At 42.1% G+C, this 26634-nt stretch overlaps 1 protein-coding gene across 1 annotated transcript in view; it reads right to left on the minus strand.

The window, feature by feature from the left end:
• Positions 1–3156: 3156 nt before the first annotated feature.
• The window catches only part of LOC139584675 (semaphorin-4B-like), a 102854-nt gene continuing 79376 nt past the window's right edge, over positions 3157–26634 (minus strand). Inside the window, exons 9-15 of the mRNA XM_071416791.1 lie at positions 13218–13399; positions 10634–10784; positions 9862–10072; positions 9629–9744; positions 9103–9260; positions 8681–8772; positions 3157–8393 (exon numbers count right to left, since the gene is read on the minus strand). Coding sequence (XP_071272892.1) covers positions 7618–8393; positions 8681–8772; positions 9103–9260; positions 9629–9744; positions 9862–10072; positions 10634–10784; positions 13218–13399 — 1686 coding nt within the window. The 3' untranslated portion in view covers positions 3157–7617. The remainder of the gene's footprint in view (positions 8394–8680; positions 8773–9102; positions 9261–9628; positions 9745–9861; positions 10073–10633; positions 10785–13217; positions 13400–26634) is intronic.

A 26634-nucleotide genomic window follows, 5' to 3' on the forward strand; every position in this document is an offset into this window, starting at 1 on the left:
TCAGTGTTCTGCCATGGCCAGCGTAGAGCCCGGATCTCAATTCCATTGAGCACGTCTGGGACCTGTTGGATCGGAGGGAGAGGGCTAGGGCCATTCCCCTCAGAAATGTACGGGATCTCGCAGGTGCCTTAGCGGAAGAGTGGGGTAACATCTCACAGCAAGAACCGGCAAGTCTGGTACAGTCCATGAGGAGGAGATGCACTGCAGTACTTAATGCAGCTGGTGGCCACACCAGATACTGACTGTTACTTTTGATTTTGATCCCACCTTTGTTCAGGGACACATTATAAAATTTCTGTTAGTCACATGTCGGTGGAACTTGTTCAGTTCATGTCTCAGATGTTGAATCTTGTTATGTTCATACAAATATTCACACATAACCATCATAACGAAGTAAACTTGGAGTCACACGAATGTAACAGGGTTGGTTATGTTTCCACTTGCCTCTAAAGAAAGGTGTATTTAATGTTCAAGCATTCTTATTGGTTGGTTCAACTCTGATGACAATGAGGCGTGTTGTAATTGGCCCCGCATGCAGATAGGGGGAGATCGCGAACATCAGGTCTCCCTAGTATGAAAATGTGATGCAAGGGGTAGGTCACATTCTGAATACTGTTTTCTATTTTACAATGCGTACAAGTTTGCTGTACATTACTAATTTATACATGTGTGGGTATATGGTACCTGTTAGAGATTGAGGGGCTTTCTGGGATGTGCATTGGCATATGATTGCTGTAAATAAGTGTGTTAGCTAGCATACACCAATGTAATGGTCACATAAGCCCACTGCTAACACAGTTGTTTTCATACTACAGATTTGACCATCGACAGCCATCAACATCGTTAAGCTCTGCACAACTAACGTGCTGTTTCCTATTTAACAACAGGTATTTACACATGTTATATTTTGTATTGTATTTTTGTATTTTGTTCACCCAGTATGAAAATGTGATGCAAGGGATTTTACCATTGACAGCCATCAACATCGTTAAGCCCTGCACAAATAACGTGCTGTTTCCTATTTAACAGAAATAAATTATGCTTAACTGGAACCACTGGCTGGGGTGATTTTATTTGGACACAACGCAAGGAGAGTACGATTTACATCTGTTACAAGATGACATGTTGTGCGGTCCTCCCACTATGACTAGTCGGGTAAGCATGAACTTAATTAGGCTACAGATGAAATACGTTTTGATGAACTTCACAGGGTGGTGAAAGTCAGGGGTGCAACTTTCACATGTCCCCCCCCCCACATTCTGAAATTGCAATCTTGCCCCCCCCCCCCACAGTTTTATCATTGGCATGTGATTCAAAACGAGGCAACGGTGTGCTTTAGGACCATGCGGACGCCTCCGAGCGGTCGGGTAGGCTGGATACATTTTTGTAATTTTTATTATAAATTATGTCCCCCCCACTTCTAAAACCAAAGTTGCGCCCCTGGTGAAAGTGCAAGGTGATGAGCTCCATTCCAATAAATATTGAGGATCTTATTCTGGATCATCAATGCTTGGCTGCCGTTTGACAAATAAAAATGATATTGCTCTTTGTCCATAATAATCTCATGTAGGCCAGGGATGAGCAACTCCAGTCCTTGGAGACCAGAGTAGTGTCACACTTTGAATTGTAGCATATTCACATGAGAATCTATTGCCAATTAGCTAGTGATCCCTTTTACAGTACAATAATTCCTCAGAAAGCTGTCAATAATATTGTGGCCACATGTTGGTAATGTAAGAGCAGAATCCGGCAAGTCTGAAACTAGTCTGCTACACCAAGATCTGGATCCATTTAGGAAACACTGACCTTTGTTTATATTATAGATTTCGATTGATGGGTGCTTGCTTTACAAACAAGTGCTTAAAGGCCCAGTGCAGTAAAGCACATGACATTCCTATGTTTTATATGGGTGTACAAAACATTAGGAACCCCTTCCTAATATTGAGTTGCACTGCCTTTTGCCCTCAGAACAGCCTCAATTCATCAGGACATGGACTCTACAAGGTGTCAAAGTCATTCCACAGGGATGCTGGCCCATGTTGACTCCAATGCTTCCCACAGTTGTGTCAAGTTGGCTGGAAGTCCTTTAGGCAGCAGTGTTGCAGTTCTTGACACACTCAAACCGGTGCGCCTGGAACCTACTACCATACACCTTCAAAGGAACTTACATATTTTCTCTTGCCCATTCACCCTCTGAACGGCACACATACGCAATCCATGTCTCAGTTATCTCAAGGCTTAAGAATCCTTCTTTAACCTGTCTCCTCCCCTTCAGCTACACTGATTGAAGTGGATTTAACAAGTGACATCAATAAGTGATCTCACCTGGACTATGTCATGTAAAGAGGTGTTCCTAATGTTTTGTACACTACGAGATTGGAATAATATTGTGAAAATTCTGATAATGCTCTAATGGTGTAAGAGCTGCTTGAAAATACCACCTGAAATGTCAGCCTGTTTAAGGGGGAGAGGGAGTTTTGTCCTGCCAGAGATGCATTCAGTTCGCTTAAACGTTTGCTACGTTGCAGAACGGTTTGTACTGAATGACACGTTTCCTAAAAAGGTTCTTGTATGTTATTTAACAGGCTTTGAGGTACATTTGCTCCCGTCTGGTGTTTGTGGCGCGGTATGGCTTGAAGCAATAAGTGATATATTTAAAGGGCAGTGGCCATACTGACAGCGTTCCCCAACCTACAAACTAACCCCTCCCCATTTTTTTAACTAGTCATTCAGTACAGCACCGTTTCCATTCAATTGAATGTTCCAGAACGTAAACACATACTGAATGCAGCCCTGATGACATCACCAGGCAGTAAATTATTTAATAGACCAATTAGAAAGAGTTCCAAAACTCCAATAACAGCTAGTTTTACATTTTTCCCCTCCCTACTCAGACCACACAGACAGTCCTACATAGCTAAATTCTTGCATGAGAAATTGCTCTTTGATAAGCTATTTCTGATTGTTTTCAATTAAAATGGCCAAAAATAATCACGGTAAGGTACTTAATTGTTACTCAGAAATGATTTGATATTGAGATAAAGGTCCAATGCAGTTGTTTTTTAAGACCAATATGACAAACACCATGTGTGTCCTAGATTGTTATTCTATTTGGTATTATAACTTTAGAGTTCATGAACTATATAGGAAACAGAATGTAACCATTTATATTTATTTGAAAAATTAAAATAAGGTGCTTTAAATGTACAGAACAACAAAAACAACAGTGATGTATAATACAAAAAAAATACAGTTCACAACAGCTTTTTACATTGGCAGCTCAATTTACAAAACACTTTTACATACAAACTTACAAGACATTTTGACAAGTCAGAGAAACCTGGTGCACTGTCACAAATAGAAGGCTTGACTGAAGTGGTTCTTCAAGTGACAAGAGGTGCCTTACTGCAACTCAGTAGAAGCTTATAACTACAGTCTCAAAAACCTTATGCAAGTATATATGAATTTGGAGCGGTGATCAAACGAGAGAGATTTGTATGCTGCATGTCTGAACCTGGTATGCTAGATATTCAGATAGATTTTGTTAATGTATTATTGTTTAGATTTTAGATACATATCCACTTAACTCAACAGATCCAAGCTGCCATTTCTAAACTTTTGCAATGTTTGTAATGAAATACAAATCATACATTTTAAATGTTTCAGTTGTAAATATATATACACTACCTTTCAAAAGTTTGGGGTCAATTAGAAATGCCCTTGTTTTTGAAAGAAAAGCAATTTTTTTTGTCCATTAAAATAACATCAAATTGATCAGAAATACAGTGTAGACATTCTTAATGTTGTAAATGACTATTGTAGCTGGAAATGGCAGATGTTTTTAATGGAATATGTACAGCGGCCCATTATCAGCAACCATCACTTCTGTGTTCCAAAAACAAGGACATTTCTAAGTGACCCCAAACTTTTGAATGGTAGTGTATATATTTTTTAATTTTACCTTTATTTAACTAGGCAAGTCAGTTAAGAACAAATTCTTATTTACAATGACGGCCTACCCCGGCAAAACTGGGACGACACTGGGCTAATTGTGAGCCACCCTATAGGACTCCCAATCACAGCCGGATGTGATACAGCCTGGAATCGTACCAGGGACTGTAGTGACGCCTCTCGCACTGAGATGCAGTGACTTAGACCACTGCGCCACTCAATAGTGTTTAAAGACAGCGTTGAATTTTTTAAATGTATAGTCAAAAACAATGGTTTGCAATAGTGTCAACCCAGAAATACAAAGTGATTGAGGTTGAAGCCATTCTAAAATAATTATTTCTACAGATACTGATCATAATTTAAAGGCAGTCACTCAGTGTTTTAATAGTATTGTTGGGTATTCCCAGTACAGTTCTACAGTCTATTCTGTCGTACCTATCACGCAGGTGATGCTGCTGCTACCTGGTTGTCCATGTGATTGAGTAATGTCACAAGGTCATGAGTACACATTTTAGAACCCCAAGAGGCACAACTCTTGATTCCTGAATTTAGCTTGAAGGCATGAAAAAAATCCATTGAATATGTAATACATCATTCTCAACAAAACTCCCATCTGTGTTCCAAACTAAGGCTTTCCAACATCCTGTGCAAAAACAACGCATTTTGACTCAAGAGTTTTGCTGGTTCTGCACTTTGACTGCAATTATACAACTTTCACTAGTCCACTCAACTACAATACAAATGTACATTATATACACTCAGCCACCACGGCAGTCCTTTAGCAGTATGCTTTTTTCACAGCTACTTTGTCAAAAATTGTAAGGCCCTTGTACAAATGTCAAACTTAAATAAGACAACATTGTTTTACTTACAATTATTCCAAAACTATTTATATCACTACATTCCACAATGCAATGTTGCAAGACCTTACCATAATTTTGCACTGACATAGCTACATCTTTGGAATATGAAATCTATATTCTTAAATTGTGCATTTAGAATTATTGTATCTTTCCAATCTTGAACAGCTGAACACATATCTGTTATTAGGTAATGCCTCAATGAAAGCCCTTGCTTTTGGATTATTATTTATGCAGGTTCCATCCTTTCACAATATCTGTTTATTTTTGTTTTTAAAAGACATTCCTCCATCGACTGGTCCATAACTGTGAAAGCCTTGGCTCCATATTAGTAAAACCCAGTTTACAGTCATTAGTGTCATTAAACCAGAGGTGATGTTGGTAACTATGGCAGCTTTCATATACACTGAATGGCTACGTTATGAATGGTTTGATACATGCTGAAATGGTCAGGCCCATTAAACATAAAACATTGATTTGACATGACAGTTGTGTTGGAAAGGATGAAAACAGAATACACATTTTTAAAAAGGTTATTTTTGGCACAACATAAATTAACACAGAGCATTGTTTCCTCTGGGTGTGTGAGTCACAATCATCAACACCAAGAGCTCCATACTCCACTGGCTGACTCTGTTGTGTTGCCACACTCTACATGTGGTTCTTCTAACCTCTGCTGTCTACTAGCCTCAATCACAGGGCCAGGAAAGAGTTATCTAAGCAACGTGGTGAACAGGTTTTTATACAGTTTCAGCCCACATTAACTTGGTGTCTGAAGTGACTGAATTTGGATCAAAGGAATCAGTTTCTGACTGACAAACTGAACTAGTCAGCATTTTATACCAGGATCTCAGCCTAGCTACAACAACTCCAGGCCTAGTGATAGCCTCTCTCTCATCCCCTGCCGCTATGCCACAGAAAGGGCTCAAAATCTTCTGCATACTAAATTATGTGAGTATGCCTCTGATTCTCAATAATCAAGATTGTGCAGACACCTATGCGCCTGCACAGTTTCAAGATGAGATTCTCTTTTGGTGTGACCTTGCACCCCACTTCACATTGTGTGCTTTGCATAATCTGTTGGCTCCATAATGAATAATATGTTAATACCTGGTCTCGGGTCTTCCCCAATGTCAGGGGTACGCTTCAACCCTGTGAATGTCAATCGTACACAGAACTTACATGCTGACCAAACCGGACACGCGCACGTTGATTTTGTTCACCCACACCAGAAGCGATCAGGACACGCAGGTTGAAATATCAAAACAAACTCTGAACCAATTATATTAATTTGGGGACAGGTCGAAAAGCATTAAACATTTATGGCAATTTAACTAGCTAGCTTGCTGTTGCTAGCTAATTTGTCCTGGGATATAAACATTAGTTTATTTTAGATTAAATGCACAAGGTCCTCTACTCCAACAATTAATCCACAGATAAAACGGTAAACTGAATCCCTTTCTCGTCATCTCTCCTCCTTCCTCAGGCTTCTTATTTAGGATTTAATATGGCGGTTGGCAACCAACTTTACGGTGCATTACTACAACCTACCGGAGTGTAGACCTAAGTTAATCTTTCAATCACCCACGTGGGTATATGCTCCTAAAACCTATGAGGAGATGGCACGTGGGCATATGCTTCTAAAAACTGAGGAGATGGGAGAGGCTGGACTTGCAGCGCGTTGAGCGTCACAAATAGAACCGATTCTATTTTAGCACCTGGCCAAGCAGACGCTCACGTGTGGGTGCAATGATTGAATAACATGTATGTGTACATTTATTTTGCAATGCTCGCACACGCGACGTGTCCGGTCTGGTTAGCATGTTAGGCACCATATCCTCCAATACCTTTGGATGTACAAACCCCATCTGTGCTACTCTCCATTTGGGGGGATAGTGTTGCTTTCTCTCTTTCCTCCTTCACAAGACATGTTAGTCATTCAAGTCTTGACTTAAATCTCTAAGCTCCTAGTGGAGCAGAGCAGAGAACCTCGACAACAACACCTCTCCAGTATTATGATGTATGCTCTTTTCCCACACCTCATGCCAGGTGGTCCCTACCTCTTTCATTCCTTCCTCATTGGTTCCTCTCCATGTCTCTCTGGGATGGTCAGCCCTCTCTTGATCAGTGGATTCCATTCTAATGTCTGTCTGGTTATGCAGCACTAAGGTCATCCACAGTTTAAACTACTTTGAATTAATAGCTGATAGACTGCTGTTATAACTAAGTCAACAGTGAAAGGCCTATTGATCTACTTACTATAGTGTTTGAATTAGAGGTTGTTATTCTACTATCATTCTCAGTGTAGGGCTAAGCGCACACTAACTGTGGATGTAGGTGGGAGGGTTAAGGGTCAGCTGTGGACCCATAGAGTATCTCTACTTTCAATGCAATGCCAACAGAACATTTGGACGGACTGAGTGGCAATGCATAAAAACAACATGACTGAATCATATAAAAACTGTTAGAGAAGGACAATATCAGCTGTATGTGTCCTATGTCCACCATAACCATCATTCCACAGCTTCAATAGTCTGAAGGCAATCTGTATCAGCTTCCTCTTCATTGTGCACTAGAGAAAGAGGAGTGACAACAAGGAAATGAGAACTGACCACAGGGACAAAATGAAAAAGACAAAAGTGCAAAAGCAGTGTAATGAAATGTCCCTCTGCAAAGAAGTTAATGTTTTTCAGTGTTCCTTCCTTCTGTGTTTTTATTTTATTTTAAATCCCTCTTTTCTTATGGCTAATAGTTAATCACTCCACATTAGGGTTTTATCTCCTGCTCAAGTTGATCAAAGCCATCCTCACACAATGGAATCTTTGATCTCTGAGCCCAGTCTAACCCGAGGCCGCGGGCAAATGGGCGAGATCTCTACAGTGCTCTCCTTCAAGTTCAGAGGCCTCTTTTCTGACTCCGAGAAGCTCTTGCTGTTGTCTGGTGATGAGCACTCATGTGGCGGTGTGCTGCAGATGTAGTTGTCATTGAGGGTCTGGTAACCCTTGTGGTCTGACACAGAGGCTGGCACTGTGCTGTTGCCATTCAGAGGCAAGTTCTCTGCGGGATTCCCCACTAGCCTGGGTTTCTTCTGCTGCATGTTGGGGCACTCGCTCTCCTTCAGCATGGACTTCATGCGGTCGTGGTTCCTGTAGACTGCAAATAGGGAGAAGACCACCAGGGAGAAGCCCAGCAGGGCACACACAACGATGAGCTCGTTCCAGTAGGTCTTGGTGTTGATCTGTGGGGAGCGGGTCTCTCCAGGTAGGATGATTGGCTCCTCCTGTGGGACCAGAGGGGTGCGTGAGCGGCCAATGAGGGTGGTGCTCTCCTGCCTGGCCTCTCCCCTAACACAGTAGTTGGCCAGGAGTTGCCTGAAGCCCTCCTCTACTGACCAGCACTCATAGGTCTCCTGTCTGTCAGCCTGGGCCACCACCACTAGACCTCCCTCAGGACTGGGGTACAGGAAGTGACCTGCACCCTCACTGTACTCCCACTTCCTCTCAGCCAGGTTGGAGCGCAGCTTACAGGGCAGCACTTTGAACATGTTGGCTGGTATCATTATCACCTGGCATGAAGACATCCCTGCGGACAACAAGAGAAAGGGCTTTATTATTTTTCATTTGTGAAAGCTAGTCCATCTCAGGTAGATTAAACAAACTGCATTATTATACCAGTATGGTAGCTGAGTAGGACTGCGATGAGAATTAACACACTAAATAAGCTTGGAGTTGATAATCATGGTAGGGGACATTGGAAGAAAATGTTCTTCGGAATGTAAATGCGGCGTATGCAGCAGTTCCAGAGTAGAGCACAGTGGTACAGTTTAGAGCTGAGATGATTTAATCCAGCAGGAACGGTACAGTACTTACGTGTGGGTGGGGGTTTAGCAAAGCGAGGGCTGGGCTGTGTCTTGTTGCAGATAACGGATGTGTCTGCCTCGTCCACGTCCTGCTGCCAGTGGCTGAGAACACAGACAAATGGGGTAAATCAGACAAATGGGTGTCTCAGTACCTCTGACAATCTACACATAACAGGTCTTTACAGACTACAGCATGTACTGTAAGCAGACAGCATTGAGCATTATCCTATATTGTCACTTTTTCTTTGGTGTGCTCTAATGTCCCGAAAAGTTATCAGTCATTATGAGGGCTTAGCATCTAACTAGTTTATACCATTATCTGGTATCATGCTAATACAAGGCTAGTATCTCTTTGATGAGCAACACCTACATGTCCATGAGTGGACCATAGAAATGTAATGTATGGAGGCTGGTGGTCTGTGGGAAACATACTTATCTAGCCCACCCAGCCTGACATTCAGACACTGCCTCCCTTCCCAGGCACAGTAAGGGTCTCTGGACAGGACACACTCTCCACAGCTCTGGTAGTTGGAGCAGTTAGCCACCGGGACCTCCACCAGGCCAGAGTAGGAGGACACAAACAGCAGGCCCTGTAGAGGAGACCACCAGACAGTCAGTCAGGGGCCAGGGAGGAATAGGTATCTGGGTCACATATTAGCAGACATTTACCTCTCTCTAAAACAATGTCAACACTGTACCCTTGACAAACCCAATGCTGGAGGAACAAACCGAGTAACAATACAGAGTAACACAGGACCTCATTTTTTTCAATTCCCCTGAGAGGAAGTTGCATGCAATTATCTCAATGAACGTGAGCTAAGCTACCCCCTAGGCTCCGGCTCTCTTCACGGCTCATGAGACCCCTGAACTGCCAGTGCTGACATTTAGTGAGTTCATTATTACTCCCACTATGAGGACATGCTCCAGAAATAAACAGATTTCTTTCTCTGTACTGTACCTTTTCAGAGTCCAGTTCAATGTGCTGTACAGGCTGGGGGTCAGTGAAAAGCATCATCTCTTCAATGATGTGCATCTTGTTGTTGACATTAATGGCTTTGTGGAGTCTTCCATCATCTGCCAGAGACATATGACAGAGCAGTGGATGGTTAATGTCTGCTATAGCTCTGTCTCTCATACAGAAGAGGATAGGGGAGAAGTTCTGTCGGCTGAGGCGGTTTACGTTTACAGTACCTGTTCCAATGAAGAGCACATTGTAGTGTTTGTGGATGGCCTGGACCCGGTGGACAGCTATCTGAGTGTAGCGGACGCTGCGTTTCAGCAGGAGTGGCTGGCTGCGGATCACACTGTCCATCAGGAAGTGGTCCTTGACGAAGTTCAGTACCTTGTCAGGCATATGTAGAGAGGAGGAGATGCCCTGCTCCCGGGCTGCGTTAGTGATGCACTGTGGAGAGAACACAGGGAGTCTCATAAGCACACACTGGGCAAAAATACACACTACACAAGCTTACTACTACCCCCTGCCTATCCTCCTAAATATGTGTTTGTATCCTTCAGTTGATGATTTGATGTGTCCGTGATAAGTCTGCCAGGAAATTAAAGCAGCCGTAGCAGTGGCAGCTTTGATAATATCAGGCCTTCTGGGAAGAAGGCTGCTAGTGACAGCAGAGAGACAGATAGCTGGTTAATCACTGATGTTCAGTCCAGATTGCTGATGTGTCTGAGGCAGGCTAGAACACATCCAATCTGAAAACACGTGGTTGGCTTAGTATAGCCTACTGCAGGTTACTTATACCAGTGGTTCCCAACCAGGGGTACTAGGACTTACTTGGCCTATCCACAGGGGATACTTAAGACTCATGAGACCATAGGCCTACTGGTAAAATACACATGAGGGGATAATTCAGGGGTACTCCAGGCAGAGCAAAATTCAGTAACCGAAAAAGGTTAGGAACCACTGACTTATACTGTGTAAGCTGCCCAGCAGAGGGCAGTGGTAACTCACCGCTCCAGGCCGTGGATCAAGGATAGGGTGGTTGTAGGTGTACCACTGCTGGGTCTCCCGGTTGACCTCACGGTAACGGCCGCTGAAGGCCCTCTCCACCTGGTCCATGGTGAAGGCACACACTGCTGAGCTGCCAGAGGCCCCTTTATACCTGGGAAAACACCACACAGCAGTGAGGCTACAGAATGTTCCTCTTTCCTAAAATCATCCTATTCTTTACTCTGACAGTAGTGCTGAACGAATACAGTGCCTTGCAAAAGTATTCATCCCTATTTTGTTGCATTACAACTTGTAATTTAAATTGAGTACACATACACCTGTTCTGAAAGGCTGAGAGTCTGCAACACCACTAAGCAAGGGGTGCCAACAAGCAAGCGGCACCATGAAGACCAAGGAGCTCTCCAAACAGGTCAGGGACAAAGGTGTGGAGAAGTACAGATCAGGGTTGGGTTAAAAAAAAAAAGTCCGAAACTTTGAACATCCCACGGAGCACCATTAAATCCATTATAAAGAAATGGAACGAATATGGCACCACAACAAACCTGCCAAGAGAGGGCCGCCTACCAAAACTCATGGACCAGGCAAGGAGGGCATTAATCAGAGAGGCAACAAAGAGACCAAAGATAACCCTGATGGAGCTGCAAAGCTCCACAGCGGAGATGGGAATATCTGTCCATAGGACCACTTTAAGCCGTACACTCCAGAGCTGGGCTTTACGGAAGAGTGGCCAGAAAAAAGCCTTTGCTTAAAGAAAAAAGCAAGCAAACATGTTTGGTGTTCGCCAAACAGCAGGTGGGAGACTCCCCAAACATATAGAAGAAGGTAATCTGGTCAGATGAGACTAAAATGTAGCTTTTTGGCCATCAAGGAAAACGCTATGTCTGGCGCAAACCTAACACCTCTCACACAGAGAACATCATCCCCACAGTGAAGCATGGTGGTGGCAGCATCATGCTGTGGGGATGTTTTTCATCGGCGGGACTGAGAAACTGGTCAGAATTGAAGGAATGATGGATGGCGCTAAATACATGGAAATTCTTGAGGGAAACCTGTTTCAGTCTTCCAGAGATTTGAGACTGGGACAGAGGTTCACGTTCCAGTAGGACAATGATCCTAAGCATACTGCTAAAGCAACACTTGAGTGGTTAAGGGGAAACATTTAAATTTCTTGGAATTGCCTAATCAGTGCCCAGACCTCCATCCAATTGAGAATCTGTGGTATGACTTAACACATTTATTGGATAGCCCCCTTTTTTTCAATTTTCGCTTAAAATGACATACCCAAATCTAACTGCCTGTAGCTCAGGCCCTGAAGCAAGGATATGCATATTCGAGAAGGAAATGTGATGTGAAATGTGAATTGAAATGTGAATAGAAATGTGAATTGAATGTAGGAGAATATAACACAATAGATCTGGTAGAAGAAAATACAAAGAAAAAAAGTACTTTTTTTTCTACCACCATCTTTGAAATGCAACAAAGGTCCCAGTTCTAGCCATCACTCTAGTTGTAATTCCGATGGTGTCCACAAGATGGCAGCAGTGTATGTCCAAAGTTTCAGACGGATCTTGAAGTATGAGCGAACGACATGACATTTAGTGTGAAGTCACCCAGGTACATTTGGGCAAATCGTGAAGGAGACATTTGCATTCATATTACATTTTTCTGCAAGAATATCGTCAAATCTGTATACTTGGACTTTGATTTAGTTTTTCCAGTATTAGTAGCCATATTATAAGTTCAACATTTGCAAAACAACCAGTTTTCATAACTTCATAACTCTGAATATTCTTATAATTTTTGTCCAAAAGGAAAAGGCATGCTGTAGCACAAGGTTATTAGCTACATTTTACGACAGATACAGGGTTTCCGATACTCCCGTAAAGCCCAGCTCATTGGCTATCTAGCTAGCTTGGTTTGACCCCGATTGGTGCTTATTTGACAAAGTTCGAGTCGATCAAGTAAAGACCACCCGCATGCCATGAAGGCGTCGCTCTCTGACCAAATTTGGTGACTTATAGGATATACTACACCCCTAATGATATAGTGAAGTCTGGTTACGTTCTAGGATCTCTGAGGAATACATACAGACGTGATTTGACTGGTTGAAACAACGTTTAGGGTTAGATTTTCACAGATTCCTTTCTTTGCAAATTGAACAAGTGGAAATACAAAATCGATCGTGCATGCTATATGGACCTTTTTAGGATATGAAAAAGGATTTTATCTAACAAAACGACACTTCATGTTATCTCTGGGACCCTTTGGATGATAAATCAGAGCAAGATTTCAGAATGTAAGTACACATTTCACCAGTGGGGTGAATACTTTCGCAAGCCACTGTATGCAGTACTTGATCAATAACGTCTCAAATACACCATAGACGAACAGAAGGAATGGAAATTTGGCTGTTTGGCAATGACTGGGTCAATAATAATGTGCTATAAACTGACAGTGAGCTGTTGTATGGAGAAACGTTTAATGTGGAGATGAGTGAAATATCAACTCAGACACAGAAGCTTTCATTATCCAAATCAATGTGCTTATATACTCTTGCATGATGTATAAGTGATAATGTCCTCACCACTGTGAAGTAAAGACCCCGTAGAACACAGTGTTCTTCCAGTCTTCTGGGCTGGGTGTCAACACAAACATGTCCTGGATGATGTTGAAGGGGAAGCCATCATCAGGCAGTGAACACAGGAGCTGGGCTTTAAGGAAGGTGGTCCATTTCTTCTGCAGCACCCTCTCTCCTCCTTTGTCACCCTGTAATATAATCAGAGCTCTGTTACATGGACCCGCAGTCATAGTAACCCAGTGTCCAGTAGAGGGCACAAGCATGTATGTGTAAACTGTAAAAGTAGTGGAAGTGGTGAGAACGCATTATAATCCCTACTGCAATAAACACGAGTCTGAATGATATCATGGCAACCAATTTCCCTAAAATTATTCTACACCCTGTTGTTTACCCCGAAACTAAACAAACAATGTAAACAAGGCACTGTTTGAATTTACTTACATGAGAAACAATAATCCTATAGTGAAACCACCAGACTGAGTACAACAGATTGTGGACATAATACACATCCCCCCCTGGGTCAATAGAATTCTAGGTCAAGAAAACAATATAAGACATCACAACTGGATGAGAGGAGAACACTGGGGGCACCAAATGCTTTTCAATGAGAGAGAGAAAAAAGGACACTGCTCACACACAATGACTCTCCACTGACACTACAATTCTCTGAACCTGTGACACTAACCTGCCTGGTGGGTGGGGTCATCTATGGGAGCATGATACCGGGTTGGCTTGCGATGCAAATATAGCTGCACAACTTTTCCATTAAGAAATGTAATGCCTATACTTTTCACAGATAGTTGGCTGTACAGGAATTGTGTGGGTACATACAATTTAAAAACTATATATAATTTGTCTGTTTACATACACTTGAGTCTGTTGCTCGGATTGCAGCAATTATTTAAATTCTTGTCTGGGACATAGATCTAAGGAGATTGAAAAGGCTGAGGGAGCAACGATAAGTCATCTTCACAGAGCACTGTTCAGAGGACTAAAAAGAAACATAAAGAAGTCTAAATAACCCAGAGCCCTTTAACGTGTGCCTTCGTCCGAGTCCCCGTCAGCCCAACATTAATTAGAGGAAATGACATCGCTGAATGGGAAAGGGAAATGACACGTGACTAATGCTGAGTTTCTGAAGCAATTACTTGCTGTAGTAACCCAGCCAGATAATGAGCTACATACAGTATATTCCCTGCTCTGCTCCCCCTGGTCTACCTAGTTATTATTTTATACTAGAGATAGTGTGTACCTAAAGTCTCCTCCTGAATATTGGACAGAAAGCACTCAATTTATTAACCCCTTACATAAGCCTCCCTTTCCAACACAGATGCACAATTTTAAGAGTTTCGATAGTACCAAAGCTTTTTCTGTTTTCCACAAAGCTATATATTATTCCATAGCTGGCCTCACTGGAGCAGAACTTCTACTCTAAACACCTGAATAAACATCAGAGATAGTCAACTAAAGACAGAGAGATGGACTTTAAGTAATGGAAGATGCTGATGAGGAAGATGCAGTATTGGTGGATCTTTCTATAGATAATGGGGCCAATGTGTGACATTGGGATATATTTTTCAAAATGGTTTGAAACAAAAATAAAAGCATTTTCATGCAGTTGTGCATGTGTAATTAGAGGAATAAAAGTGAATAGGCCCATAACTCCACCAATACAACAACAAAGGCCTAGGATGATACATTCTTTAAGCAGGGTTCATACAGACATTGATGAGTCAAATTCAAGCTCTTTCAGGAACTTTTGTAATTTAAGGACACCAATGCAATTGTATAATTTATATAATTGTACATATAGGGCCTAATATAGAGGCCAAACAAGCAAGTAGGGAATTACCACTTCAATATATATATATATATTTTTTTTTTCAGGGCTTGCCAAATCATTGATATTCAAATTATTATTACATTCTAAAATGTGTGAATAATGTGGACATTGCCTGACTAAATAGATTGGATGCATGCATGCCAATTTTTCTGTAGCATATGTGGCCGATGCAGGCACACAGTAAGCCTATAAAGCCATGAATAGCGGTAGCATTAATCTCACCATCTCTGTTTTTATCATGAGAAAGTGACCAAAAACCAGGTTCCTTTTGTAATGGAAGGATTTGTATGGAAAGCCACGTTGAAGTTGTTGTCCTCATAATAACCGCATGTGATTTTACCGCAACAGAGTAGCGCAACACCCTTCAATTGAAGGGCTGGAAACAAACTAAAGCGGCCACATGTCTCACAAAAACATACATAAAATGAAATGACGGATAATTATAAGCAGGCCTCCCCCCACAAAATACCAAGAAAAAAAGGCAAAAACATAAAATAATGTATATTTTGTACTTCACCAGATAAAGCATCCGAGTGAGGGAAACAGCGCCCCTCTGTCTCTGTATTTGTAGCTCATCTATCTGATGCTGTCTGGTCAAAAAGAGTATGATATTGTTGCCACCTGTAGCATTGAATGCAAGGGGGCATTTGGCCTCCCTTGATTAAAAAAAAGTATAAAATATTAGCCAATCAGCGTTGAGCTAAACTGAGCGAGCTAAACTGTCAATGATCCTGGTGCACCAAAAAAAGTGTCAAGGAAAGACCGTTTGGATTTGGCTCCACACCAATTGGAATATGCATGTCAAATCTCTCATTGCTCAAAGTAGAAGAGAGATTGACTTCATCACTACTTATTCTTGTAAGAAGTATTGACATATTGAATGCTACTAGCTGTCTGTTTTAAACTACTAGCTCATAGCACAGACACCCATGCATACCCCACAAGACATGCCACAAGTCCAGAACAGACTATGGGAGGCGCACTGTACTACATAGAGCCATGGCTACATTGAAGTCTATTCCACATCAAGTAATTCACGCAAGCAGTAAAATCAGATTTTAAAAACTGTGAGGACTATGGAACAGCGATGACTGTGAAGTCACACACACGGGTACAAACACACATAACATACACACACATAACATACACACACACACAAACATAATACACACACATGCACACCTTGATTGTGTGTTGTAGTAGTGTAGTGGCCGGAGAGCACACATTTAATGTATTGTGAAATCTGTTGTAAAATGTATTTAAATATATACACATTTTATTATAATGTATATTACTGCCTTAACTTTTGCTGTAACCCAGGAAGAGTAGCTGCTGCCTTGGCAGGAACTAATGGGGATCGCTAATGAATACAAATCACATGAAAAACCAAACATCACTGACAGAAAAAACTTGAATTGTTGCATCTCGTTGTGTTGTTGTCCTCCACAGGCTAGCTAGCTAAAATTGTCCCTTTCCATTAGCCATGGATGGAGATGCAGTGCCTTTGAAAAGTATTTAGACCCCTTGACTTGTTCCACATTTTGTTAGGTTACAGCCTTATTATAACACTGATTAAATTGTTTTTCATCAATATACACACAAAACCCCATAATGACAAAGCAAAAACAGGTTTAGATTTTTAAAACTAATTTATTAACAATTAAAAACGAAAAAAATCACATTTACATAAGTATTCATACACACACACACACAGAGGAATCAGGACCATCGACAGCCACATCAGTGTCGTCAGTAGTTTGTGGTATCTTTTAGTTGTCACTGTATTAGGCTAAGTGTAGGTGAGTTGATGATGGTGAACTGTTAAAGTTATATGGTGCTGGAATATTGGAGGCAGCTCCTGTTTTCCTTGCGAATTGCGGTAGCCTAACTCTCCATGGTTCGAAATCAATAGTTGTTTAGTAGTTTGAAAATGTTGGAAACATTAACTTGCTTGACCATTCTGTAGGTCACGTAACTGTTTGTTACATGCAATATGCCTTGTGGACTTCACCAGACAGACCTCCGGTTTTGTGATGAAACAAAAAAGGTGTGGTTGAATGTATTCTGCCACTGATTTTTATTTGTCTCGGCCTTAGGCCTACAGAGGATTCTGTAAATATTCAGACAGCTTCCCTTTTTCCACATTTTGTTACATTACAGCCTTATTCTAAAATTGATCAAATAAATGTTTTTCCTCATTGTTTCCATTGATCATCCTTGAGATCTTTCTACAACTTGATTGGAGTCCATCTGTGGTAAATTCAATTGATTGGACATGATTTGGAAAGGCACACACCTGTCTATATAAGGTTCCACAGTTGGCAGTGCATGTCAGAGCTTAAAACCAAGCCATGAGGTCGAAGGAATTGTCCATAGAGTACTGAGACAGGATTGTGTTGAGGCACAGATCTGGGGAAGGGTACCAAAACATTTCTGAAGCATTGAAGGTCCCCATATATTAATGGAAGAAGTTGAGTGATCGGGGGAGGTGACCAAGAACCCGATGGTGAGGGAGGTGACCAAGAACCCAATGGTCACTCTGACAGAGCTCCAGAGTTCCTATGTGGAGATGGGAGACCCTTCCAGAAGGACAATCATCTCTGCAGCACTCCACCAATCAGGCCTCCTTTATGGTAGAGTGGCCAGACAGAAGCCACTCCTCAGCAAATGACACATGATAGCCTGCTTGGAGTTTGCCAAAAGGCAGCTAAAGGACTCTGACCATGAGAAACAAGATTCTCTGGTCTGATGAAACCAAGATTGAACACTTTGGCCTGCATGCCAAGCCTCACGTCTGGAGGAAACCTGGCACTATCCCTACGGTGAAGTATGGTGGTGGCAGCATCATGCTGTAGGGATGTTTTTCAGGGGAAGGGACTGGGAGACTAGTCAGGATCGAGGGAAAGATGAACAGAGCAAAGTACAGAGAGATGCTTGATGAAAACCTGCTCCAGAGCGCTCATAACCTCAGACTAGGGCAAAGGTTCACCTTCCAACAGAACAACGACCCTAAGCACACAGCCAAGACAACGCAGGAGTGGGTTCGGGACAAGTCTCTGAATGTCCTTGAGTGGCCCAGCCAGAGGCCAGACTTGAACCCGATCAAACATCTCTGAAGAGACCTGAAAATAACTGTGCAGCGATGCTCCCCATCCAACCTGACAGAGCTTGAGAGGATCTGCAGAGAAGAATGAGAGAAACTCCCCAAATACAGGTGTGCCAACCTGGGGAAGGATACCCAAGAAGACTCGAGGCTGTAATCACTGCCAAAGGTGCTTCAACAAAGTACTGAGTAAAGGGTCTGAATACTTATGTAAATGTGATAATTCAGTTTCTTATTTTTAATATATTTGCAAAAATGTCTAAAAACTTGTTTTCGATTTGTTATTATGGGATATTGCGTGTAGATTAATGAGGGGAAAAAACGATTTAATCAATTTTAGAATAAGGCTGTAACGTAACATCATTTGGAAAAGGTCCAGGGGTCTGAATACTTTCCGAATGCACTATGTCATGGTGGCAAGGCATATGAACTAACAGATTATAGAGCAAACATAATTATCACAACACAGGTTGTAACATGGCTATTGTTTTCCTGGCTTGGCCAGTGATTTTACCCACGCACCGCTACTGATAAGGGAGCAGGTAACTTATAATTTGGCTACAATAATTACAATTGCTTTTGAAGCACCAAATTAAGGAAATGTCCGATTTTCAAGGTAGGCCTATTTCAGTACTTGAATTTCTGCGCTCCAAATGAAAGTTCAAGTAGGTTACTGCAAGGCCCTTGTAAAATTGCAGGTCTAACACGGAAAACAAAATGTATTTGTCATGTTATTTCACTCCCAGACCATATTGTGAATAAGTTATGTAATTTGTCATCATTATATCCAGGATATTCATATGAATAGCATTGGGTGTTGCGCAATAGTCTATCCTACACAATTGCGCACAGTAGACTCGGGGCTCTATATTAAACTTAACAATAAGGTAAGTGCAGGTGGTAGCGTTATAGGTTCAGGGGTGAGTCAGAAATAATTTAGCTATTTTCACTATCACAATTATCGGCGCACTTGCTGGCGTTGGTGCAAAAGGGCTGGGTTTAGATGAATAAACAAGTTACATTTACATTAGATTTAAGTCATTTAGCAGACGCTCTTATCCAGAGCGACTTACAAATTGGTGCATTCACCTTATGACATCCAGTGGAACAGCCACTTTACAATAGTGCATCTAAATCTTTTAAGGGGGGGGGGGGGGTGAGAAGGATTACTTTATCCTCTCCTAGGTATTCCTTAAAGAGGTGGGGTTTCAGGTGTCTCCGGAAGGTGGTGATGTGTTGAGGCTTAGCCCCTCACTGGCCAATCAGAACAAGCTCCATGGCAAAATATGTGGTTGCTTCAAGTTCTGCATTTACCGTCTTTTATGTATTGCCTTGGAATCAACTACAACTACAATAATTTCTCCACATGGTCATGTAATCTTCAAACAATGTAGAATATGGAGGGTTTTACGCACATCCAAACTTTTCACAGTAGCTGGAGAAAGATCCAATGTACTGTAAAGCGAAAGGGAGAATGTCCCCTAACTGTTATACTGCTCTCACCTAGAACTGGTTTATGAACATAATCGTAACCATCTTACAGATCAGATCACATCTCCAAAAGTTGCATAGCATGCACTCCACAGACATTTTAACCATAGAACCAGGAAGGTAAATAATTTGAATAATATTGTTTCTAATAAAAACAAGCAATATATATTTTTTAAACAACAAATAAATACATGTAAAATGTAATGATATCATCAAATCACCAGGATAAAAAAAAGCCAGGCATTGCTGTTGAACTAGCCTTCATTATTGTATGGCTTAGGAAGGCTTATGAAGGCCTGAAATTTCCATCCCCAATTACAACATTTTCCATCAAGATAGAACTGCTAAAGGGGGGTGGACTTGCAATCTACTGTAGAGATAGCCTGCAGAGTTGTCCTATTATCCAGGTCTATGCCCGAGTTCGAGCTACTACTTTTTAAAATCCATCTCTCCAGAAACAAGTCTCTCACTGTTGCCACTTTTTATAAACCCCCCTCAGCTCCCAGCTGTGCCCTGGACACCATATGTGAATTGATTGTCCCCCATCTATCGTCAGAGTTCGTACTGTTAGGTGACCTAAACTGGGATATGCTTAACACCCCGGCCGTCCTACAATCTAAGCTAGATGCCCTCAATCTCTCCCAAATTATCATGGAACCTACCAGGTACAACCTCAAATCCGTAAACATGGGCACCCTCATAGATATCATCCTGACCAACTTGCCCTCTAAATACACCTCTGCTGTTTTCAACCAGAATCTCAGCGATCACTGCCTCATTGCCTGCGTTCGTTATGGGTCCGTGGTCAAACGACCAACCCTCATCACAGTCAAACGCTCTCCCTAAAACACTTCAGCGAGCAGGCCTTTCTAAATCGACCTGGCCCGGGTATCCTGGAAGGATATTGTCCTCATCCCATCAGTAGAGGATGCCTGGTTGTTCTTCAAAAGTGCCTTACTCACCATCTTAAATAAGCACGCCCTTTTCAAAGAATGTAGAACTAAGACTTGACTGCCCTTGACCAGCACAAAAACATCCTGTGGCTCACTGCACTAGCTTCGAATTGTCCCCGCGTCAGGAACCAATATACACATTCAGTTAGGAATGCAAAAATGTGCATCCTGCAGCACTAATTCCCAAAGATTTTGGGACACTAAAGTCCATGGTGAATGAGAGCACCTCCTCTCAGCTGCCCACTGAGCACTTAGGCCAGGAAACACTGTCACCACCGATAAATCCATGATAATCGAGAATTTCAATAATCATTTCTCTACAGCTGGCCACACTTTCCACCTGGCTACCCCAATCCCACCTAACAGCTCTGCACCCATCGCAGCAACTGGCCCAAAGACCCCCCCCCCCCCCCCCCCCGCCTTCACCCAAATCCAGACAGATGATGTCCTGAAAGAGATGCAGAATCTGGATCCCTACAAATCAGCTGGGCTTGACAATCTGGACACTCTCTTCCTAAAATTATCCGCCGCCATTGTCTTAACCCCTATTACTAGTCTGTTCAACCTCTCTTTCGTATCATCTGAGATCCCTAAAGATTGGAATGCGGCCGCGGTCAACTCCCTCTTCAAAGGGGGAGACACTCTAGACCCAAACTGTTACAGACCTATATCCATCCTGCCCTGCCTTTCTAAAGTCTTCGAAAGTCAAGTGAACAAACAGATCACCGACCATCTCAAATCCCACCGTACCCACCGTATCCGGTTTCCGAGCTGGTCATGGGTGCACCTCAGCCACGCTCAAGGTCCTAAACGATATTATAACCACCATAGATAAAAAACAGTACCGTGCAGCCGTCTTCATCGACCTGGCCAAAGCTTTCGACTCTGTCAATCACTGTATTCTTATCGGCAGACTCAACAGCCTTGGTTTCTCTAATGACTGCCTCGCCTGGTTCACTAACTACTTCTCAGATAGAGTTCAGTGTGTCAAATTGGAGGGCCTGTTATTCGGACCTCCGGCAGTCTCTATGGGGGTGCAACAGGGTTCAATTCTCGGGCCGACTCTTTTCTCTGTATATATCAATGATGTTGCTCTTGCTGCGGGTGATTCTTTGATCCACCTCTATGCAGACGACACCATTCTGTATACATCTGGCCCTTCTTTGGACACTGTGTTAACAAACCTACAAATGAGCTTCGATGCCATACAACACTCCTTTCGTGGCCTCCAACTGCTCTTAAACACTAGTAAAACTAAATGCATGCTCTTCAACTAATTTCTGCCCGCACCCGCCCGCCCGCCCACCGAGCATCACTACGTCGGACGGTTCTGACTTAGGTATTTATAGTTGTCCATATATTCTAAGTGACTGGTTAAACTGTAAACTCGCCTTCCAGACTCATATTAATCATCTCCAATCCAAAATTAAATCTAGAATCGGCTTCCTATTTCGCAACAAAGCCTCCTTCACTCATGCTGCTGAACATAACCTCGTAAAAACGGACTATCATGCCGATCCTTGACTTCGATGCCATTTATAAAATAGCCTCCAACACTCTACTCAGCAAATTGGATGCAGTCTATCATAGTGTCAATCGTTTTGTCACCAAAAACCCATATACTACCCACCACTGCGATCTGTATGCTCTCGTTGGCTGGTCCTCGCTAAATATTCGCTGCCAAACCCACTTGCTCCAGGTCATCTATAAGTCTTTGCCAGGTAAAGCTCCACCTTATCTCAGCTCACTGGTCATCATAGCAACACCCACCCATAGCATGCGCTCCAGCAGGCATATTTCACTGGTCATCCCGAAAGCCAACACCTCCTTTGGCCGCCTTTCCTTCCAGTTCTCTGCTAACATTGACTGGAACGTATTGCAAAAATCACTGAAGTTGGAGACTTACATCTCCCTCATTAACTTCAAGCATCGGCAGTCAGAGCGGCTTACCGATCGCTGCAGCTGTACACAGCCCATCTGTAAATAGCCCATCCAACCTACTACCTACCTCATCCCCATATTTGTTTTTTCTGCTCTTTTGCACACCAGTATCTCTACTTGCACATCATCATCTGCACATTTATCACTCCAGTGTTAATTGCTAAATTGTAATTACTTCGCCACTATGGCCTATTTATTGCCTTACCTCCTTACTTAATTTGCACACACTGTATACAGATTTTCTATTGTGTTATTGACTGTACGTTTGTTTATCCCGTGTGTAACTTTGTGTTGTTGTTTTTGTCGCACTGCTTTGCTTTATCTTGGCCAGGTCGCAATTGTAAATGAGAACTTGTTCTCAACTGGCCTACCTGGTTAAATAAAGGTGAAATATATATATATATATATATTTTTTTTTAAATAGTAGGCCTAAGGGAGGGCTTGTGTTTTGAACATATGAAACGGAAAACAAGCCATTTTTACACATCACTTCTAAATACGAGGTTCAACGGTATTCACCAAGGTTCTCATCGCTCGTTTCATGATGTGCATGGACACATAGCCTTCATCATGGAGGGGGTTTTAAGCACGTCCAAAATGGGACCTGCATGGCTAAAATTATGTAGGCCTGCCTATGATGCATACATAAAAAGGGAACGCCAGCTCACTGTACTTCGCGATTGCATTGGGCAGGACAAAAAAAAGCCAAAGCCCCATATAGACCACTGCGGCACTCGGGCTCCACCTACAAAATTGCCTTGCACAAAGTATGAAAATATTAAAATACTGAGCAGGACTCTTAAACAATTTCATTTAAATGTTAATTGTATTTTTTGATCACAGAAACAATGAGAAAATATGGAAAAATAAATAATGAAATGTTTATTATATAAAGCGGCCCGTGTAATCATCTGCCAGAGAGTCGCCCCAATCGGCCTGAGCCCCAAGTAATACATTTGGGCCAAATAACTCACACCAGAATCAGCCCGAGCTCAATCCCCGCATCCTAGCCATAAGTAATACTGCCTAAGGCGGCCCAGACTCGGGCCACATGGGGTCGGCCGAGTCTGACTCTCAGCCAAATGCCCTAACTCTCAGCCAGAATCGGCCCAGGTCCACTGTGCTAGCTTGGTAGGCTGCGTTTCGGCTGTCAAGATTCATGGCATAACCAACTGCATTACCGCTAAAACATTCTGTTAAAGGTCCCCAAAGCACACACACATCCCTGGGTCGCTCGTCCTTTCAGTTCGCTGCAGCTAGCGACTTGAACAAGTTGCAACAAACACTCAAACTGGACAGTTTTATCTCAATCTCTTCATTCAAAGACTCAATCATGGACACTCTTACTGACAGTTGTGGCTGCTTTGTGTGATGTATTGTTGTCTCTACTTTATTGCCCTTTGTTCTGTTGTCTGTGCCCAATAATGTTTGTACCATGTTTTGTGCTGCTACCATGTTGTGTTGCTACCATGTGGTGTTGCTACCATGTTGTCATGTGGTGTTGCTACCATGTTGTCATGTGGTGTTGCTACCATGTTGTCATGTGGTGTTGCTACCATGTTGTCATGTGGTGTTGCTACCATGTTGTCATGTGGTGTTGCTACCATGTTGTTGTCACGTGGTGTTGCTGCCATGCTATGTTGTCGTCTTAGGTCTCTCTTTATGTAGTGTCCTATAATTCTATTTTTGTAATCTTTTTTTATCCTTTTGTTTTTTTATCCCAGCCCCTGTCCCCGCAGGAGGCCTTTTGCCTTTTGTCTTTTGTAAATAAGAATTTGTTCTGACTTGCCTAGTTAAATAAATACATTTTTTGGTTGGTCTAAAATATACCTTTCAGGGCTGCCTGAAATTAGCACTTTGGATCATGTTTTTAAGGACACACCTCAAATATTTCTACCCCGCCCATCTGAGCACAAGCGAGCTGATAAAAGACAGGTAAATTGCCGAACCTGGCGTTAGGGCGGAAAAATGCCAGTGCATCAGTTTTTACATGGCAAAATTGCAAACTAATGTGCGTTTGACACTAGCGTCGCATTAATGCCAGCTGAAAATAGAGCATGAAACATTGGGAAAATTCCTTCCTGGATCAGATAATGATGTATGAAACTATCACGACATAACTAATTAGCTGGACACCAAATACGCATCCAACAAGTATTATGCATAATTATTGAAGAACCACGTTAATGACAGTATCGATTTAGGTTTTCAGTATCAAGCTATGGTGACTCTTTCTGTTAGAAGCATTCCATTTTGCAAGTCATACAATATTTTGGATTTGTGTGCTCATGAAATCAGTTTTCACCCCGTAACATAAGGACACACGAAAGGTTACGTAGTTACACAGCATTTCTCTATACAAAAACTGTCCGACAGCTAGATCCAGGATTCTTAAAGGGTTCAATGTCTAATTTAACTGATTAATGCTTAATATAATGACAACTTACACTGCCATAAATGCAAGGTCAGAAAAGTAAGGTTTTATGTCACATGATTTCATCAAGAACCATGACCAACCAAGATAAAGGGTTAAACATAGGTATTAAATCAACTCTTAAATTGTATTGAATATAGCTATGATCCCTCCTTATATCTTAATGTAATGACATGAAAAAATTATCATCAATGGACTCATCAACAGCTGTAACATGTTGTACATTGTAGGAAATCCTCACTGGTACCCTAGTTTAAAGAAAGTCCCTGGTACACTGTCTACAGTTTCACCAACACATATTGCACCACCCAAACCTAAAGCTTTAAAAGGGGAACTCCCTAACATACACACTATAGTGGCTTGTATGGGGTGAGGATAAGAAAAACCAGGTGCTAAGATACTCGGAGTTCAAACCTACCCTGTGATTGACAGCTGACCTGCCCACCACCACCCTGTGTTTTATTTCAGAGTAGAAGAAAGGGTGTGTCCTGCAGCCTCACTCTGACAGTGGCAGACTGACTAGTGTCCATCTGAATGTCACTCAGTGTCAAGACAAACACCTGCAGATAGACAGTTACTGTAGAGAAGCCTTTCAGCTTGCAGCCTGCAGAGCCTGGAAGGGATAGGCACCTTGAGTCGTCAAAATTCTATTACTAGGAGCTGTCTCAGCGTGTCTGCTACCTGTTTGAAAAATATAAACGAGTAAAAATATCCCTCCATTGGAACTGCAACATATGGAGCCTCTTAAAGTGCAAAAAAACATTCCTCTGTTTAAATTAGTTTAGTGCATGTGTGGTGAAAGAGGAAATTACATTTAAAAGGCACAGATGCAATTGAAAATGACTTGTGAGCTGGCCCCAAAGCAGAGCTCTATTTCACGTATCCACATGGTTAATATTTTCTAATTAAGTTTGATAATGGGCGTTGGTAGATTCATTACGCTTGTTTGCTATATGAAGGATGACAAGGTGCTGTCTGCACGAGCGTTGGACTCAGTCACACAGGCTCCTCCCTTCACTGTATGTCCCTCACTGTCCACTCTGGCAGCACTGCAATGGTACTGCTTATCTCTTCATAAAATGAAAAAGCTAAGAAATGCACTGTTAAAAGACACACATCAACAGCCAGCTTTCCCTGAAGATTGACTGCTGGAAATGCAAAGCCTGGAAGGAGGGGTGGATACTATAAAACTGTCATCTAGTATTTCACACTTTCTTTGGCTGGATTGACCATACTACAGCTGTGATAAAGAAGAGGCCATGACCATGCTGTCAAATTGAGGGGAGATTCTCGGTCACAGAGAATAGATGAGATTCATGTTTAAACTGATTGGAAACCATTCCTTTTAGGTTAAAATACTAGAAAATTAAATATTTCAGCTGCTTGTAGTGCATCTATCTAATGAGCAGGTTGACTGGGATGAATCTTGTCCTGGAGGCCGAGCTGAGCGATTTCCACTAGATGGGCCAGCGGCAAAGTCAAAATCGCCTATATCGTAAAAATTCATAAAGAATAAAAATAGCTTTTTGTTAATTTAATGTTAGGGTTAGGCATAAGGTTTGCAGGTAAGGTTCGATTTTATGACTTCCTCCAGTACAACACACCTTTGTCTGCAGGTTGGTGTAGGAAAAAATGTGCAAAAGGAGAAGCCATTTTAG

The sequence above is a fragment of the Salvelinus alpinus genome, chromosome 9 (genome assembly GCF_045679555.1).
Source record: "Salvelinus alpinus chromosome 9, SLU_Salpinus.1, whole genome shotgun sequence".
In the NCBI taxonomy this organism is placed as follows: Eukaryota; Metazoa; Chordata; class Actinopteri; order Salmoniformes; family Salmonidae; genus Salvelinus; species Salvelinus alpinus.